Here is an 18878-nt window from a genome sequence, read left to right as displayed (position 1 = left end):
TGCAATGGGATATAAAAAACAACTGATAATGTTTTTGGTCGGTTTAGGACTAATGGAATCACATTCGTCTTTGACAAACATGACATTAGTAATTCGTGGGTTGAGTTGGGGTTTTTGTTGTTCATCTTAAATCTAAGTGGGAAGAATGGTGATGGAGAAAATCGTACCCCACCTTTTTCTTGATTCCTCTATTGTTTTTGGGTTTGTTTTTTTTTATGTATAATGAAGTTGAGAACTAGCTATTCTTGTTTTGATATTGAAAACAAGGAAATAAGAGTAGTTTGATAATGAAAAGCATGAAGAACTTGATATGAACAAGGTAACTTGGTTAGCAAGTTAGACTAATTTGATTGATCCAAATGAGTATAACCAACTTTGGTTGGGTGAATGAATGAAAATGGAAAATAAGGTAAATAACAATTAAACTAGTAATTTAAAACATATTAATCTACTCCTAATGACCAAAGATTCATTTTAGGGTAAGTTTTCTCTCCTCTCACTTTGGCCTATATACTACACCATTTACATATTACAACTTTGTTCCCATCCTTTAGAAATAAGACACCTCATTAGGGTTTATTTATGCTTTAGGTATCTTCTTGAACAAGCTTGCTAATGATACCAACTTTTGAGTTGAGGACATAATCTTTGGTCTTGTGGGTTAAAGACATGACCTTCTATCTTTTTGGTTTTGAGTCCCTAACTGTTAACCGTTGGCTTTGACCTTGACTTTTCGAAACTTTTTCTCTTAAGCTGGAATCTCCCCAAGTAGCGTCGATAACACTCCTTTTTGCACTAAAATGCATGTATCCTGCAAAAGGTAGCAAAATCTATGAGTTGTTTGTTCATTAAGTATAAGAAGAGCATATTTGAAGCATTGTAAAGGTAGTTAAACGCACATTTGGAGATTGATCAACTACTCCAAAATAGCATTTTACTTGTCTTCAAGCAAAGATGAGAGAAAAACTAAGGTCACAAATGTGTGATTTATTATACTAGTCTCGTTTCACAGAGTGCGATTGCATTGACCATATGCAACAAGGCCTTAAACCACTAGGAATTCCCTAGTGGACGAGTTTAAGCCTCGTGAGAGTTTTCCATATAAGGTACTCACAAACTTCCTCTATCTAATACAAAGGGTCTTGTTTCCTTATTTATTCTCAGAAGTCTATACATCTCATTAGCGAGGAATAAAGACAAACTCATTTGAACTCATAATAACATATACACAGTAATTTAATCATCTAAAGATAAACATGCAAAACATAAGCGGTGAAATATAAAAGCAGAGTCGTTTCTGAAACTTTTGGAGTATAAGGTGGGTTTTCACAGGGGTGTGTTACAATCACAACTCTTTGATATATTCACTCAAGTTTTGTTTTCTCAAGTGCAGAGGGCACTTATATTCCTCACATACACGAATAACGTCCAAAGAAATCGGGGTCGATTGATCATAATATCCACTTACTATCACACCATCCTATTCCTAGTTGAGCTAGAGGTATTTTATTATGAGTTATGGGGCTAAAGTAGTGGTTTAGAAATAAAAAGGAAGGGAAAACAAACTCTGATAAGTTGAGAAACCGGTCTTCAGGATATTTGTAACTAGAGAAGAACCTCGTTTTGTTCTTTGCTTCCGAATTTGTGATTCATTCTTGCCCTTTGGCTTTGTGACTCCATATGAATTTGATTTTTGGGAGTTCTAACTTTGCTTTTGTTTCTTTTGAAATCGACTCCATTTGATTTTGAACTTTTGAGAGTTTTAATTTTTTTTATATGAATCTTTCTTTTCTCTTCTTCTCTTTTCGAAGCAACTAATTGTTCTGTTTTTGTACAAGGTTTTTGATCAGTTCCTAAATGTGCATTTTATTACCCTTATATTTTATAGCCCTTCTTACACTTAATGAAAAGATAACTCATTGCTTTTATTGCCTTTTTCAGGTTATAGAGAAATTCAGACCACTTATCATAAAGGCTGCGTCTTATCACCAAAAAGAGCCTTAATCACGCTTATTATGAAGACCAGAAGCTGCTATGAAAAAGTGCTAAAAAATTCAAAGTCAATGGTCAAAGTCAAAGATCAAAGCCTTCAACTAAGAAGACCAGAGATGGAGGTCCTTATCTCATAATATGGCATTCTCCAAAACCTATCTTGATAAAGAAGAAATCAAAAAGTTAAAGGAAAAAGCAAAATTATAAAGTGAAGTGTGAGGTGTCTTAAATGTAATAGAGAAGGGCAAATCAGTAAAAGACATAAAGTAGGGGTATATAATCTAAAAATTAGGGAGAGAGAATGCACCTAGACTTAATCTAGTGTCATGTAGGATTTAATTTCTAGTATTTTATTTTTCAAGTCATTTTTCACTTTATTGTTCTTCATTTTCATTCTAATCTTGTTATTTTGCTTTATTTCAATCAATCAATCAATCTTCTTTTGTTGTTCTTGTTTAAATCTATCATTTCAATCACTTTCTTTCAATATTTTGAGTTATTTCAATCTTTATCAACTTAAACTTTCAATGTTCTTCATTCATAAACTAAAAACTAAATAAGTTCTAAACTAAGAGTCTACCTTCTTCTTTCAAACACCCATCATTCAAACTCTAAACAATCTAGGATGAACCACATTAAAAACAAACTTTGAGATACTCTAAACTAGTCTACTTCAAATGGTGCCACCGTCATGGATTGAAGAAGCGAGAGCGCTTGGTTGAGCATCTAAGGAAGAAGCACAATTCTCACCTTTCCATTTATTATTTTTTTTGAATTTTCGTTGTTTTTCATTACTGGCGTACTTTTTTACAAATCAGGGTTCGGGATCAACATACTGGAGAGAAGTTGAAGCTATGGAAGAAAATTGACGAAAGTTCATTAGAACCGGACAGGTGACCGTGCCCTAGCCAGTGGGCGACCACCCAGGCACCTCCACGCACGAGCGTCTAGTTTTTTCCAGTTCCAGTTGGTTTTTTTTTTGTGTAGTTGAACTCCGAACCTAGATTTTGTAATAAAGTAGTATAAGTTAATGGAACTTGTTTGTAATAGTTAGAGCTAAAAATAAAAATGAAATTTTTTTTTAGGAAAAATGGTTTTTGATTGATTTTTGTGGATGAACATGAGTTGAAACTTGGTTAAAGTTGTAAACTTACCAAGAAATTAGAGTTTTCATTGCCTTGGGAAGTTCAAGTACGCGAGGCATGTCGTGAATCATCGCTCACACACTTTGAACCAACTTGGTAATCAACATTCTAAGTCTATTTAACTCCAGTTAATCTAGATAATCAATCTAAACTAGTTAATATATTAGATTAGTATAGTATTAGTTTAGTTTTAAGTTTTGGGCCCTTGAAGGCAAAGTTGTTTAATTATCAAAAACCCAACTTGTGGGATTTTTAAATAGACCTTTACTGTAACTTAAAACAAGGTAAAGCTCGGAAGGTTGGGCCTGATTATCAGATCACGTGCCAACCGACGATGCCTTCTCCTCAAGAAGCGTGTAAGCACAGCTTGAGAGGTAATTTCTAAACCTCCTCGAAGCCCACGTAAGAGGATACCTTGTGTGTTCAAGCATGCTTACATGATTGTTTGAAATTTAATTTCTGCACTGCAATTTACATTCATGCATAAGGCTAAACCCGAGGCACATAACAACCATTGGGAAGTCATTCCCCAATATAGATAAATTGGACGTTGCTTGATTCTTGAAGCCCTAGACAAAAAAAAAAAGAATTAAAATCAATTAACTAGAACCCAAAGTAGTCACGCTCCTCCAGAAAAGGACAAAAATATAGCCATGAAGATTTAGAGTAATTAGTTACCAGATTCCGGTGGAGCAACTGCCTTCCTCACTCTACTCCCCCAGATTCATCGTGAGTGAGATTCTTGGTAGCACACCACTTGGTGAAGTGACTGCCTACTCTTCTGAACCGTGTAGTAGAGTCATCCTAGTCTCGCGCCCAATTGTTCCCTTGAACAGGGCATAGTAATCTATAGACCAAGCAAATATTTTCAAAAAATAATAAAAAAAAATTTTCTACTGTTTGTGCATCATCATTGATTGAACATTCATGTCTTATCAATATGCATCACAACCGTCATGGAATTACAATGCAAATCCATAACCTTGTTCTTCTTGCGGTAGTCCTTATCACTGGTTATCTCATTGTCCATCATATACCGAATTCGAGTCTACTACGGGAATCCTTACGATTACAAACTTCAATTTCCAAACTTCCCTAGTACCCCATACATTCAAGAGTTTGCTAATCATGTCGAGAATTCATAGAGTTCCACCACAAATAGTCAACCACTATTCATATATCCGCCTGGTCAGTCAGAGTGCGGTTTCACCCAAAGCCCATTCCCATTCATATCACCATCCATATCAAATTCATATCTCACTCCACCATCCATCATAGACCAACTCTACTAGGAAATGACCAAGCAAATAATACTAACTCAGCAAATAGCAACTACCTTATATTCCATGTATATCTACAACAAGCAACGTGAATGAAGCTGGAGCGCTAAAAACTCTTTCTTAGTCATCCCATCTACGAGGATTAAATCCTCTTTTCCGATGTATTCCTTCTCCATTCCATTCCATTTTTTTCTTTAAGGGAATACATCAATAAGGTAACCGAACCTCTCCACTTGGAGGGTGTGGTTGTAAGTGCAGGAGACTTGAGTCCACAGTATATCTTGCGCATTCCATGTTAGCACTTTTACTCGTCGTTTGAGTAGTGTACCCTTATGGAGCAAGTATACAAATTTTCTTTTCTTTATTTTACACTTCTTTTTAGAATAGCTTTTCTATTTCTGTCATTTACTATTCATGTCTTTATTTTCATTTCCCTATTTCTATTTTTACATAAGAATTTTTCTTTCAATCTTCACCTTTGACGCTGAGTAGTCTTTCCTCTACAAAGAAGAGATGTGAAACAAATAAGAGAGCGATGGGGATTAAGTGAAAGTGTCTTATGGTTGTCTCTCATGGTTGTTTAACATGTCTCGTCTTCCATATGCATGCTATACCGTGGGATGGTTAGCAGCTAGGGCCCTTGATTTTGAAAACTTTTTCCTTCTATGGGTGATTTATAATTGTTTCAAGCTTCATCTTTCTCTCTGGTTGGAATAGCTACGAAATAGGGCTAACTGGAGATTAGGAGAGGAGAGACTAGATTATCTAACAATAGAGCTAGTCCTCTTCACTAGATTCATTTTCTTGCAAAACAAGGAAGTGCACAATCTAGGGCAAGCCAAACCCCATGCAGGTTCTCAATTAGAATCACTTAATTTCAAGCACCTTCTATTGGGAGGATCACTTTCGTCATAGTGATTTTTCTTAGTAGTTTTATAGTTTATATTTTTTTGTCATAGTAATTTAGGAACATAAAACCAAAAACTAAAAACAAATGTTTCTTTCTTTCTTTAATAAAATTGTTTATTTTCACCGCGCTTATAATAGATAATTCTCGATACATCAATAGTTATGTGATTTTTTCAAAAACAAAATGGGCAATGGATTTTACACATACCAACCCCTAGAACAATGCAATCTAGGGGCAATTTGAGATCAACTTTGCTTACTAAGGGTCGCCTATATCACCGAGCTATTCGCCCAGGTCAGGACATTCCATATCTTGCGCAGTAATTCCCCTAACTCGCGTAGCTGAAGCTCTGTCTGTCTAGATTGGGTTCGCCACAGAGCCGACAGGAAAGTTGCCTAAGATTATTTGTTATGGTTTGTTTTCAAGTAGTAGCGTCTAGATTCATAGCTTTTGAGTATGACTTTCTTAAAACATCTCTCCATAATTTTCAAAACTAGATGATATAAAAAAGAAAGTTATATGCCCTGGAGTAACCAAAATGATACCAGATTCACGTATAATATTATCTTCTTGTCAAAATCTCTATATGGTTAGATATATATTTTGATTGAGAAAACCAACTGGATTTAAAAAAAAAAGGACGAGGCGTCTCCAAACGAGAATTAAACAAATAGAGTAACCCAAAGTGATACTATTCTCTATTTAATTCTATCTTTTGCCTCCACCTTTCTATTTTATCTCAAGAATCTGACATTAAAAGACTCAAACTTGTACAAAATTTTCAAAATTTTCCTTTCTTAAAAATCTTTCCCTTTTCGTTTAAAATCTTTTCCCCTTCTCAATCCCTCTTTCAAAAACTTTCAAAAATGTCTTCTGTAGCGAACAAAAACCCTCCACCTAGCAAGACTAGATGAATAAGTTTCAATGATCGTGTGCATGCACTTTGTAGAGAACTACAACTGAAGATATGAACACATATACTGAAAATCATTCCTGGTTTAGGTAAGAGTTCATACGCACGTAAGAGACGAGCTATGAGAGAAGGCTGGTGCTTGAACTGTCAAACACCAACTTGCCCCAGTCTTCAATCTCATAATAATTCTGTTTATAAATTCTACACGTGTTATCCTCCAGTGCATTACGCTCGGTCTAAGAGAGTAATCCAACCATCTGGTTGGGATTGACTCAAGTTTTCAAAAACTTTCAATTCTTGGGGATCTGACTTAAAACGACCCACCTTTTTAAGTTTCAGTCAAACTCATTTAAAAACCCAAAAAAAGTAATTAAATTTTTTCCTTCTGATATCTGTACATATTTCCCTACAATTCCTTTTTGTTTCTTTCCCTCATCTGTTTTTATCCACTGTTGGATGTGATTGTACCCTATATAGTTACGTTGCATTTTCGATGCTGATCGTTTTGGTATCTCACGGGTTAAGATCGGATGAGTAACAAAGTGCGGATCGGCTCTTGAAGTTGGCAAGGCATTGAGGACAAGATCGGAATTTTCTGATTTTATTTGGGCTTGGGCCAAAAATTCATTTTCACTTAAAAGGCGCGTGCCTCATCAAATCTAATTAGCCCATGCGACCGCCTACATTCATCTTCTTCCTCACAAAAATCCCCAACCCTAGCCGCCCACACTAGCTCGTGACCGCCCGTTCACCCATACACACCACCACCTGATTTTTTTCACAACCTACTCCATTTTCAACCCCCAATCCAACTAAAAACCCCAATTTTCTCAATCCCTACTCTAAATGGCTCGAGTTCTTAAAATCGTGCCAGAGCAAAATTTTCAAAATCTCTTAAATTCCAATCTATTTGAAATGCACTTCAAGGCTCGAGTTTTATAATTGCATGCTTAGAGGGGAGGATGATTGCATCATGATTGTCAAGGATGGTCGCTCGCTTGAGCTCACCAAGAAGGTGGTGAGTAGAGTTTTGGGGATTCCTCTAAAAGCTTATGTTCAGATGGAGCAGTCCCCAGACAACAAGACCATTGATGTGATGATGGTAGAGACTCTTCTCGAGGGGGTGAAAACCCTAAGTCTCACTGCGCGTTTCAAAGTTCACTTCGAAGGAATCAGTTGGCAATATCTCAATGGACATCCTACAACCTGCTAGGCTCAGCCAAGCCTTCTGATATCGATAAGGCGATGCTCCATATTCTTTGGTTCTTTAAGAGCAGAAGAACAGCTTCTGCATCGTCACCTTCATTTGGGAGCAACTCTGTAAACCCAAGAAGTCCACCGCTCCTCTACCAGTGCTAGTCACCAGGATCATGCAACACTGGAGGTTCAAGGCCATTGACGCCCTAGTGGAGGTCAAAGACGCTACCACAGGTCCTATCTATGCCCACTGCATCCATAAATTATGGCTTCCACCTGCTGCCAGAGCTGCTGAGCAAGCACGCCCGACTGAGAAAGTGGATTACTTCACTAAAGATGCCACTCGACAGTTCACTCAGCCCATGGATGGAATTCACTTCCTCTATGGAGGCCAGAGGATTATGCATTCGTACCTCCACCAGCTATGGAAAACTCAGGGAAACATCATAGCGGAACAGCAGACCATCAGAGCGGAACAACATACCCTCAGAGAGGAGCAGTGGTCCTTCCAGCAGGAGCAGCGACAATTTTAGCACAGTGTCACTAGAACACTACAGAGCATTAGAGATGCGCTCCGGCATAGTGATAGACATGCTAGGACTCGACGTCATCAAGGAGAAGGATCTTCTAGATGCCGAGACGAGTCACGCACAGATTCTGAGTAGGCAGCTCCATAATGTTCATATAGATAGTTTATGTTTTGTTGTTGTTCTATTTTTCTTTATTATGACGTTTAGTATAAGTTTAATTATATGATTAATATTATATATGTTTGTTTTAGTTGTTTTCTTATGGAGTTTGGTTTATGAGTAGAAGGTCAAACAGATACATCATGCCAAATTTTTCCATTTTTCTTCCATGCAAGTTTTCAAAAATACAAAACCTCAAAAAGATTTCATAATATTAATAGAATAGTTATCTCTAGTATAATAAACCATGTATTTCTTGTTCTATATCAAACAACCTACACCCCAAATTTATTTGGGGGTGGCGTATTTTCATCATGAAGAACAGAATACAGGTGTATCGCCGTTTTTGTTCATATTTCTATGGTAATCTCTTTCCTTATCTCTACATACTTTTAAGACAAAGCATAGTTCTATTTGGGGGGTGGTATAGTAATATTTTGCAAAACTAGACATTTTCTATATAATAGATATAATAGTATATTTCTTCCTTTCTAAAATTTTTTTTGAAAAAAAGACCAAAAATATTTTTTTGTTTAGTATTAAAAAGTCTTGTTTCCTTTTCTATATAATGAATAAAAAGTTTAGAAGTCTCATTATAGCAATAGAGTAAGGATTCGTTCTTCGTACTTAGACTAATATACGAACAATAGTTTCTCAATAGTTGCATTCATCTTGCAACAATGGGGACCAATTTTAGTGTGACTTGTAGTGATATTACTTAAGTTGCATTAGTGATCCGGTGCCCTTTCCTTAGCTTTTATTTCCTGCTATAGTTAAAAATAGTTGGTAGAAAAAACTTATCCGTTGGTAGCTTCATGTTTATTTCCTCTTCTGGTAAAATCCTCCATCGCAGACAATGAGAGTTCAGAAGAGGAAGCACACAATAATGGATCTTTATGAAATGGAAAATCCTGCTGGGAATAGAACTACAACCGCAAAGGCTCCCACTCAAGGGCCCTCATATGCGGAAATAGCAAAGCACGCAGTTCAGCAACAAGTGGAACTGAATGAACTGCTAGAGCCCGATCAAATGGGAGATTTCCCACTAATTACAATCCCAGAGCAAGCATATGAAAGGGGTTTAAATTACTACAAACGCTACTTAATTTGGCGTATCAATTTGTTCAAAGTGCCAATTGAAAAAGTTAGAGAGCTTGCAAAGGAGAAATTGAGCGTCTCTGGTGAATGGATAATCACTCCAATTGGAAAGGGCTATCTCTTTATTCGATTATCCAGTGATGAGGATCTAAATAGAATTTGGTCGCACGGGACTTGGGACTTTAGGAATGCACTTCTTAGATTAAGCCCCTAGAGCCTAAACTTTAATCCAGAAAGCCACAACCCCTCTCATGCTCTTGTCTGGATTCGTCTGCCAGGGTTGGACCAAGAGTTTTGGTAGAAAGAATCATTTTTGTCCATAGCAAGAAGGGTTGGATATCCTATGTTCATTGATGAGAAAACCTTGAACAGGGAATATGGGTATTACGCCAACATCATGGTGGATGTGGATTTGTCAAAGCCAATGCCTGATCAAATTTATGTGAGAACCAAGAAAGTCTAATTCTGGCAAACAGTGGAGGTGGGAAAACTTCCTAAAATGTGTAATCATTGCAAGTTAGTTGGACACCTTGTCACGGAATGTAGGAAGTTAAAAAGTGTTATATCAATGCAGAATAAGGATAAAGAGGTGGTAGTAGACACTACTCCACCACCTCAAATAGAGGAAGGGGTCAACAAGAGAAAAAAAGAAAAGGAACAGAAACAACACTAAGGAAAGCAGTAAGTAATGGCAGCCTCAAACAGTAGCGGCGCCTGTGTTGGTGGAGAAAAATAGTTTTGGTGTTCTTGTAGAAGAAGAGGATATAAATGGGGATGAAATAGAAACAGGCACATATGAGATAGTCAAAGTAATAGTTTTGGCTGATCAAAGGCTAAAACCAATTGCGCGTGGAGAGCACTAGTGAGAAAAATGATAACACAGAGGAGGAAGTGCACTATGTAGATGCAAAACAAGGGGGAGAGGCCCCTGCAGAGGACTTAACAGAAGAAGAATACCAGATGGCAGCCCATGAGATAACACAATGTCAAGAACAGATAGTAGTACATGAGAATATTACTACACAAGGCCAGCAGGTGGAACATGTAAACCTACAAGGAAAAGATGACTTTGGGGAACCATAAATGGTACTTCAAATGCTGGTACAAAGAGACAAGAAACAAGAAAAATAAGAAAATAGCAAACACAGAGATTCATCTCAAAAGGATAGATGGGCTGATGAGACAGATGACGAAGCATAAACAAGGCCAAAAGAAGCACCTCCTTATAGTGGATACAAGCCTCAGAAGCCTTAATGGCAATTACAAAGTACAACACCACCGACTACCAGAGCCAAAGTTGGTGCTGGGCCCTTAAATAAGTGATTTATCACTTAACTGAATAAAGGTGAATAGTTTCTCAATGAGGAGCCTATACTGGAACATCAGAGGAATTGGAAACCACAAGTCCCAACAGAGGTTAGCTAAGCTAGTGGAGAAGGAGAAACCTGACTTCATAGGCATTGCTGAGCCTCAGATATCTCCGAATGACATCCCACTTGGTTAACTGTAATCAATGGGAATGAGCACTACATTTCATTTCAATAAAAACAACAATAAAGTTCCAAATCTATGGCTTCTATGGAGGAAGAAACTACCCTCACCAGAAATGGTCCACTACTCATGCCAACAGCTAACAGTGGATATGTAGGGAAGTGTTATCACCATAGTGCATGCAAATTCCCTATATACATATATGCGTGCACTATAGGAGGAATTGGCTATTTTGAACTCTCTCAGTAGACCTTGGTTTGTAGTGGGAGACTTTAATGCTTATCTTAGCATTACAGAAAAGAAAGGAGGATTAGGACCAACTAACGCTGCCATGGAAGACTTCAGGAACGCAGTCCACTCAAATTTACTTATGGAAGCACCTGAAACTGGGTATAGATTTACTTGGTGGAATAAACAGGTAGGAAGGTTTAAGATTTTGGGGAAACAGGACAAAGTTTTCTTCAACGCAGAGTGGGCTAACAACCATGCAGGTTGGAACTACAAAGTGGGGCTCATGATTTTCTCAGATCACTCGCCTCTCATTAGAGGAGTTAAGACTGTACCAAGGCCACAGAATGTTCCTTTTCGATTCTTTAACATGTGGGCTTTGCATCCAGATTTCATGAAGGAAGTGGCAGACAGTTGGAATGTAGAAATGGAAGGAAACTCAATATTTGTTCTTAGGCAAAAACTGAAGCTTCTCAAAAGGAAACTAATGCAGTGGAACAAAATGGTGTTTGGTAACATCAAATACAAGTTGGAAGATGAAGCCAGGAAACTTGAGCAATTGCAAAGTTTGTTTGAGCAAGATGGAGATAATGAAAGGATTACACTGGAAGTGATGGAATAGGAGTCAATAGTAGAAGAACTTTTACATAAAAAACAGAGCTTTTGGAAACAAAAGTCAAAAACTCACTAGGATGAAGATATGGATAGAAGTACTAAGTTCTTTCATGCTCTAGTAAATCTGAAAAAGAGCAAAAGTATGATTATGGAAATGAGAAACAATGAGCGAATCATGATACGAAATCAGAAGGACATTGGAAACTACATGGTGAATCACTATAAAGAGAAATTTAGCAATGTGGTACATGATCCGAATGAGGAACTGATAAGTATGATGCCAGAAATGGTCGAGGAGGATGATAATAATATGTTATGTCAGATGAAAGATAAAGAAGAGATAAGAAAAGCAGTGTTTGGACTTAAAAAATACAACTCTCCGGGACCAGACGGATTTAACGGCTTCTTCTTCTAGCACTATTGGGCTATTGTGGGACATGATTTGACTAGATCAATCCTATACTTCTTTAATGCAAGGTTGCCCAAAGGGTTCAATTCCAGCTTCCTAGTTCTGGTACATAAAGAGCAGGAAGCACAGTAACTCACCAAATATAGGCCGATATGCCTATCAAATTTTGCCTTCAAAGTCATCACCAAAATCATGGCCACAAGGTTGGGGCCTATTGCAGAGAGAATAGTCTCAAAGGAACAGTATGGGTTCATTGCACACAGGAATTCACAACAAGCAATTGTTCTAGCATCAGAACTTGTCAATGATCTCAAGATAACTCGACATGGGGGTAGCATTGGAATATAGCTTGACATATCTCAGGCTTTTGACACCATAGATTGGCAGTTTCTCTGGGCGGTTATGAGAAGACTTGGGTTTGGGAATAGATGGATTCAATGGGTGCAAGCAACTACTTCAAGTAACTCTATGTCTATCATGTTGAATAGGGGGCCAATTGGTTTCTTTGAAGCACAGAGAGGGCTGAGGCAAGGAGATCCGCTATCTCTTCTACTTTTTGCACTAGCATAGGATTGCTTTAGTAGAGGCATACATAACTTGGTAAAGGAAAGAAAGTTGAAGCACATGATACTAAACTCAAAATATTCTAGCCCTTCTCACCTCATGTTTGCTGATAACTTATTCCTTTTTTGTAATGCCAATTTGAGAGGTATTAAAAATCTTGTTAAGCTTCTTAACAGGTATCAGGCAGCCTCGAGACAATTCTTCAACAAAGAAAAGTGTAAGATCTTTCTGAGCCCTATGACAGAAAGAAAGAAGACAAAGCTCATTGAAATTCTGAATATGAAAGAAGGAGAATTACTGGAGAAATATCTGGGAGTCCCACTCTTTATGGGAAAGCCTACCAAAGCAGTTTTGGCTATGCTAGTGGATAAAATAAGGAAGAAAGCTGCATGATGGGTTGGACACATGCTATCGTTCCAAGGAAGGGTGGTCTTGGCAAAACATGTACTTAATAGCATCCCAGTGCACAATATGGCGATTTATAAGTGGTCGCAGCCTGTCATAAAAGAAGGGGAGGCAATCATCAGGAATTTTATATGAACTGGGGATCCATCAACCAAGAAAGCTACCACAATTTCATGGGAAAAGACTTGCAAGCAACCAGAGGAAGGAGGGCAGGGTCTCAAGAAGCTGAAGGATATCAATTTGGTAATGCTTATGAAGTTGGCATGGGCACTTTTAAATGAGGATTCGGATTGGGCAAATTTTATAAAGGCTAAGTACACCAACAGAGTCAGAGGTTGGTCAGAGTACAAAACTTCCACAGTTTGGATAGGAATCAAATGGGCAATCAAACAAATGGTACCGCACCAAGGATGGGTCATAGGTAAGGGAAACTCCATAAGCATTTGGAGGGACAACTGGTCCTTGACAAAACCAATCTGTGACCATTTCAAGGCAGAAATAAAAGAGGTCATCAGGCTCAAAGACAAGCTAGAAAGCTACATACAAGGCAACCAATGGACTTTTAACAACTCAATGTTACAAATCCTAGAAAGAGTAGGCATTGACATCGACATACTGTAGTAGCCAAGGCCATCAATAGAAGATAGACGAATATGGATTTCATCCATATGGGAAACTTCACAGTGGTTGGGGCTTATGAAGATATCAGAAGCAAATCACAAAAAAAGGTATGGCCAAAATTTCTATGGAGCTCCCTTGCTTCACCGAAAGTTAAAGGAATAGGATGGAATATTTTTCATGGTGCAATGCATACTGATGATAGAATGAAAGAAAAAAATGAAGATTAAGCTCGCATCCAGATGCGGAGTATGCAAGAGAAATGAAGAAACACAAACCCACTTGTTGTTTCATTGTGGAATAGCAGTGAGAGCTTGGAAATACCTTGCCAATCTTTTTAGTCTGACAAGGATTCCTCATGAAACAAACAATATTTTACAACAAAGTAAACACTTCAGTTCACTGGTGCTGGACATGTGGATAGCGGCACGCATCACTTGCTTAGTCAGCATATGGAAAAATAGGAATCAGGTAATCTATGATGAAAAGGCAACGAATTTCAATTTCATTTGTCAGGAAATCAGAAGAGAAATGGTAAAAGCCCATAGCACTTATCACAACTCCCAAATAGGCTTTTGCTAGTCTCTTAGCAAATAAGATAAAAAAATAGATAAGTGATCAAAATCACATCCTAATAACAAAAATAAAATCCTAACTCATTTTCGCAGGCATCGCGATTGCATTTACCATATGCAACAAGACTTTAAACCTTTAAGTTCCCCAAAAAGGACGAGTTATAGTCTTGTGAGGGTTTTCAGGTGATATACCCACAAAATCAATTAATAGCATGTTCAATAATGATAGTATTTTTCAGAGAGAGAAATTCCTTACCCACTTAGTGCTTACTCAAACAGACGGTCTCCATTACTAACTACATTGCTGCAAAGACTCATAGATTATGATGGGAGATAGTAAAAATTGACAAAATTCTCAATCAAGGCTTATGTGTGTACTCAGTCAATCTCCTATACTCTCCTATCCAAGAAATGGAATCCCTAGCTTACCTTTAGATAGATAATCTTGACTTTCAGCCCTCACCGGTCATACTCTCAGAAAAGAATCTCTCAGAAGATGGTCTACTATTTTACCTCATGTATGTGGGGAAAAGAATAATGAATATGAACATCCCACATACTACCTTGAAAAACGAACTTCTAGATGACAGTAGTCTCATGGAAAGAATGTCAATCACATATGAAGTGTCGGGTCCTTCACTTTAGCATCCTCTCACCTATTCTAGACTTCGTACCATACTGTAGTGATAAGTCATGGGTTGTAACTTGGCTTGGGTATTGGTTTATGAAGGAAAGGTAAAAAGGATTCAAAGGTTGTTTCTAAAATACTAAGGGTTTTGCTTCTTTCTTTATTGCAGAGAAAATTCATCATTTGTCTTAGCTTTTCCATCTATTCTGTTCAAATTCTTTTTTTTTTTAGCTCAGTGGTATATCCTTGATTAGTACTGGATATGCTTGCTTTCCACTAGCTTCTTTCACTTAGAACAGAATGATGGTCTTCATTGTATCTCTCTCGTATTTCCTTGTAATCTTCCTTTTGTGATATTTCTTCCTCTTTGTGCCTCTCGTATTCTCAGAAACATATGGGTATGGCTGATAAAGATTTTGGCTATACTCCTTGTCTAGAGTTGGGTAAAGGGTAAAGGGTTTTATGAAAGAAAATGGCTTATTGTAAGGCTCAAAAAGGTTTAACATGATGGTCCTACTAGGTGGGATAAAGGCTGAATAGGTTCACTACTTGACTTATCAGTATGATACTCTATTTCGAATAGACTACAAGACCTAATGGCTATCTCCCCAGTTGATGTCACTTCGTGATTAACCAAATCAACGAATAATGAGACTATATTACAACGACATAAAGAACTGAAAGATGTTGAGTCAGTAAGACTTGGATTTTTTGTAAGACTCTCCAAAGAATGGGTATAAAGCTCAAGTCTCATGGGCTAAGTCCAAAAAAATCTACTTCTAGTTTACTAGGGGTTAAATCTCTCTTCTAGCAAAAGTACACAAAACTGACCAAGTACTATGGTGGTTCCTTGATAAAGAATTCTATCAACAAGAACTATGTCCGAGCATAATAAATAGTCTAAGCGATAATGAAATCAATAATATCAACTATCTATCAAACTCAACACTAAGCAGTATATAATATATATCCCAGACTCATCATTCAAATTCATTTTTCTCATACTGCTGATATAGAAACAAAAATATTTTTGGTTTTTTGAAAACTAATTTTCAAAATTCATTTCTCAAGTACACCTTCTTTTGTGTGTTTATTGGATGGTATATGGATGATGTAGATAGATGATGGTCATTGAACAAAATAGAAGCGTATCAAAGCCTAATTATCCCTCAATAAGTAAAGGATGAGTAAGGTATCGTTCCACTTTTAAGTGTATGTTTATATGAAGGACAGGATTGGAAAAGGGGTTTGAGGGATTAAAAACTATGATTGTAGAGATTGTAGATTCTAATGCTAAACTAAACTAAACTAACTAAACTATTGAGAATTTATAAGAGAGGGAATTCAAGAGATTAGACTCCACCGATACTTTTGATCAGTGACCTTTTGCTTTATGGCTGTTCTCACAAGTAGACTACAATTAGGCAATCGAGCGAGTGCCGATGCCGTTTTGGATGAAACATCGTTAACGATTAACTCTACTTAAGGTTGTTCCTATGTTTATGCTATTAATATATTTTTTTCTTTTATGTGAGCTTAGGCAGCTATTCAATGAATCACCATCTAAGGCAAACACAAGGAATACTTCCCTTACTCTAAAACACTACACAACTAAAAGAAAAGTAGAGAATAATAGTATAATATTCAATTACAATAAATAAAATCCTATTCTAGCATTATATTCAATTACAATAAATAAAAGCATGTCAGTAGCAAATATTCAATTGCAATAAATAAAACCCTAAACTAGCATGATATTCGATTGCAATAAATAAAAACCTTAATCTATACTTCCATCCCCTGGTCTGGGCAATGGAACTAATAACTAAAAACATAAAGAACTAACCTGATTGAAGAACATCATGAACCAGAAGAATCATTAAATCTTAAGCACTGACTTCATCTCCTCCCTTGAAGGAGAAGATTAGCCTTCCATAAAGAAGGAAGAACACGAAGAACGAGAAGAAAAAGAGTCGAATAACATAAGACTAGAAAGACTAACTTATTAAGACTCGACAAGTTAAAACCGAATCTTTTATTATTAATCTCTCTTTGCCTCAAGTTCTGGAGACAAGAGTATAAGTGAATTGGCAAATTATATGAGGCACTTAGGTCCTCTATTTATAGGGGTTACAATGAGTTCTAGAAGCATTCCAAACTGCCATTTGTTTCCTAATACAAATCAACTTCTTTCACAATCCAACTTTGTCTCCAAAACTGAGATCCATGCGTCTTAGACGCGAGCAATGCGTCTGGACGCGCGATCCATGCGTCCCAAATGCGGAAGTCTATTTTGTCTCTTTTGCTTTATCCTTCTATCCTCTTTTGCGGGCTTTGGTCCAAGCAACGAATTCTTTGGCCTTGGGCTTTCAAATAGGCTTTAAAATTGGTCCAAGTTGCATCTTTAATAGCTTCAATTCCTTGGCCTTCTCCATAATTGTCCACGGGCTTCCCATGTGATCCTTAATGCTTTGAATTGCTCAGTTTTACCCCTTTTTCTCTAATATTCCACAAAACTCTCTCTTTCACCTGTAGAATCATAAAACACAACTTACAAGCACTATTAGTCCACTAAGATGGCTAAACAAGAGGCATAATCGAGGGTTAAATTGCACTTTTTGAGCACTTATCACCCATAGTAAATTGAAGGGGCACATGAATAACAACACGCAAGATATGATGCTCCTGCAAAGACTACGACTAAAACACAAGCTTCGGGGCTTGCATAAGGTAATTGAATGCTATTAGCTACTGCCACCAGAGAATATCCTGAAAATGAACACAAATGGTTGCTCAATTGGGAATCTAGGAAGATCAGGGTGGGGTAACACATTTAGAGACAAAACGAGCAAAGTTCTGGGAGTTGCAGCTGGATGGCTCGAAATCACAACAAATAACATGGCAGAGGTAGGGGAAATTTTGGAAAGAATCAAAAAGGCACTGGAGCTGGGATGGACATCCATCTGGGTAGAGACAGACTCGAAGGCTATGGCTCAAGCTTTTCAGTACAACAAGGTTCATTGGTCAATGAAGGACACTTGGAAGCAGCTAAAAAGAGAGGCTTCATGGATAAACATCACTCACACTTGGCGAGAAGTTAACTTTGCTACATATTGCATGTCAAAGTATGCGGCGACACTGCCTGCTGGTATACATAGGTGGTGGGATGTGAGGTTAGAGTTTTTGAGAGTAGAAAATACAGATCTCACTTATTTTAGATTTGTTAATTAGAAAGAAAAATGACACTTGGTGAGGATCAACTATACTTGTACAGTTAGAAAATTTTGTAACTTCCTATTTTATTAATTAATCAATTACCTTTAAGCAAAAAAAAAGTACAATAGTTTATGTATCTTTTCATGAATTGCATGCATCAACATTTGTTTGTATATAGCAGTGCGTTTCCGAAGCCAAGGTTAGAACAATTAAATTCCATATCCTGTGAGAATCTAGCCAAAAAGCTTCATCTGAATGTTTATTGAGTGATGACACAAAGGATGTTTGGATAGAAAGACCACACGTCCACTTGCTTGTTCACCACGCCATATCCTAATAGAGAATTTAGGCACTTTTTGGATTGATATAACTAAATAAAAGTTAAAAACACAAAAATATAGTTTTCCTCTACTACCCCTCTTGAGCATTCAACCTTTTCTAAAAGTCTTTTTATTCTTCACTAAAAGTTCCTAACCCATTACAACACAAAATAAAAAGCTTACCCAGCTGACGAGTTGAAAACTAGATGGATATCAGAAAAAGAGAAGACCATGTACAAAAAGCTTACCCAACTGACGAGTTGAGAACTGGATGGATATCAGAAAAAGAGAAGAGAAGACCATGTACAAAAATAGAACAGTTATTTGCGTCGAAAAGAATAGAAAAAGAAAGAGAAGAAAAGAAAGATCCATAAAAAACCAAAACTCCAAAAACATCAAAGGAGTAAAAAATCGAATCTCCTAAAAGTTCAAAATCAAAAGGAGACGATATCAGAAACAAAAACAAACAAAAACAAAAGAAAAGTTAGAACTCCCAAAATTTAAAATCATATGGAATCACAAAGACAAAGGGTTAAAAGAATGTATCACAATTCGGAAGTTAAAGAACAAAACAAGATTCTTCTC

General features: G+C 37.1%; 1 protein-coding gene across 1 annotated transcript; it reads left to right on the top strand.

Annotated features, from left to right (window-relative positions):
* Nucleotides 1–17532: 17532 nt before the first annotated feature.
* LOC147503340 (uncharacterized) lies at nucleotides 17533–17988 on the top strand. The gene has a single exon (XM_086604798.1). It carries the CDS (start codon nucleotides 17533–17535, stop codon nucleotides 17986–17988), a length of 456 nt encoding a protein of 151 aa, XP_086460924.1.
* Nucleotides 17989–18878: the final 890 nt, after the last annotated feature.

This window comes from Coptis chinensis, chromosome 4 (genome assembly GCF_015680905.1).
Source record: "Coptis chinensis isolate HL-2020 chromosome 4, ASM1568090v1, whole genome shotgun sequence".
NCBI classification, from domain to species: Eukaryota; Viridiplantae; Streptophyta; class Magnoliopsida; order Ranunculales; family Ranunculaceae; genus Coptis; species Coptis chinensis.
This window is presented reverse-complemented; position numbering and strand designations above follow the sequence as displayed.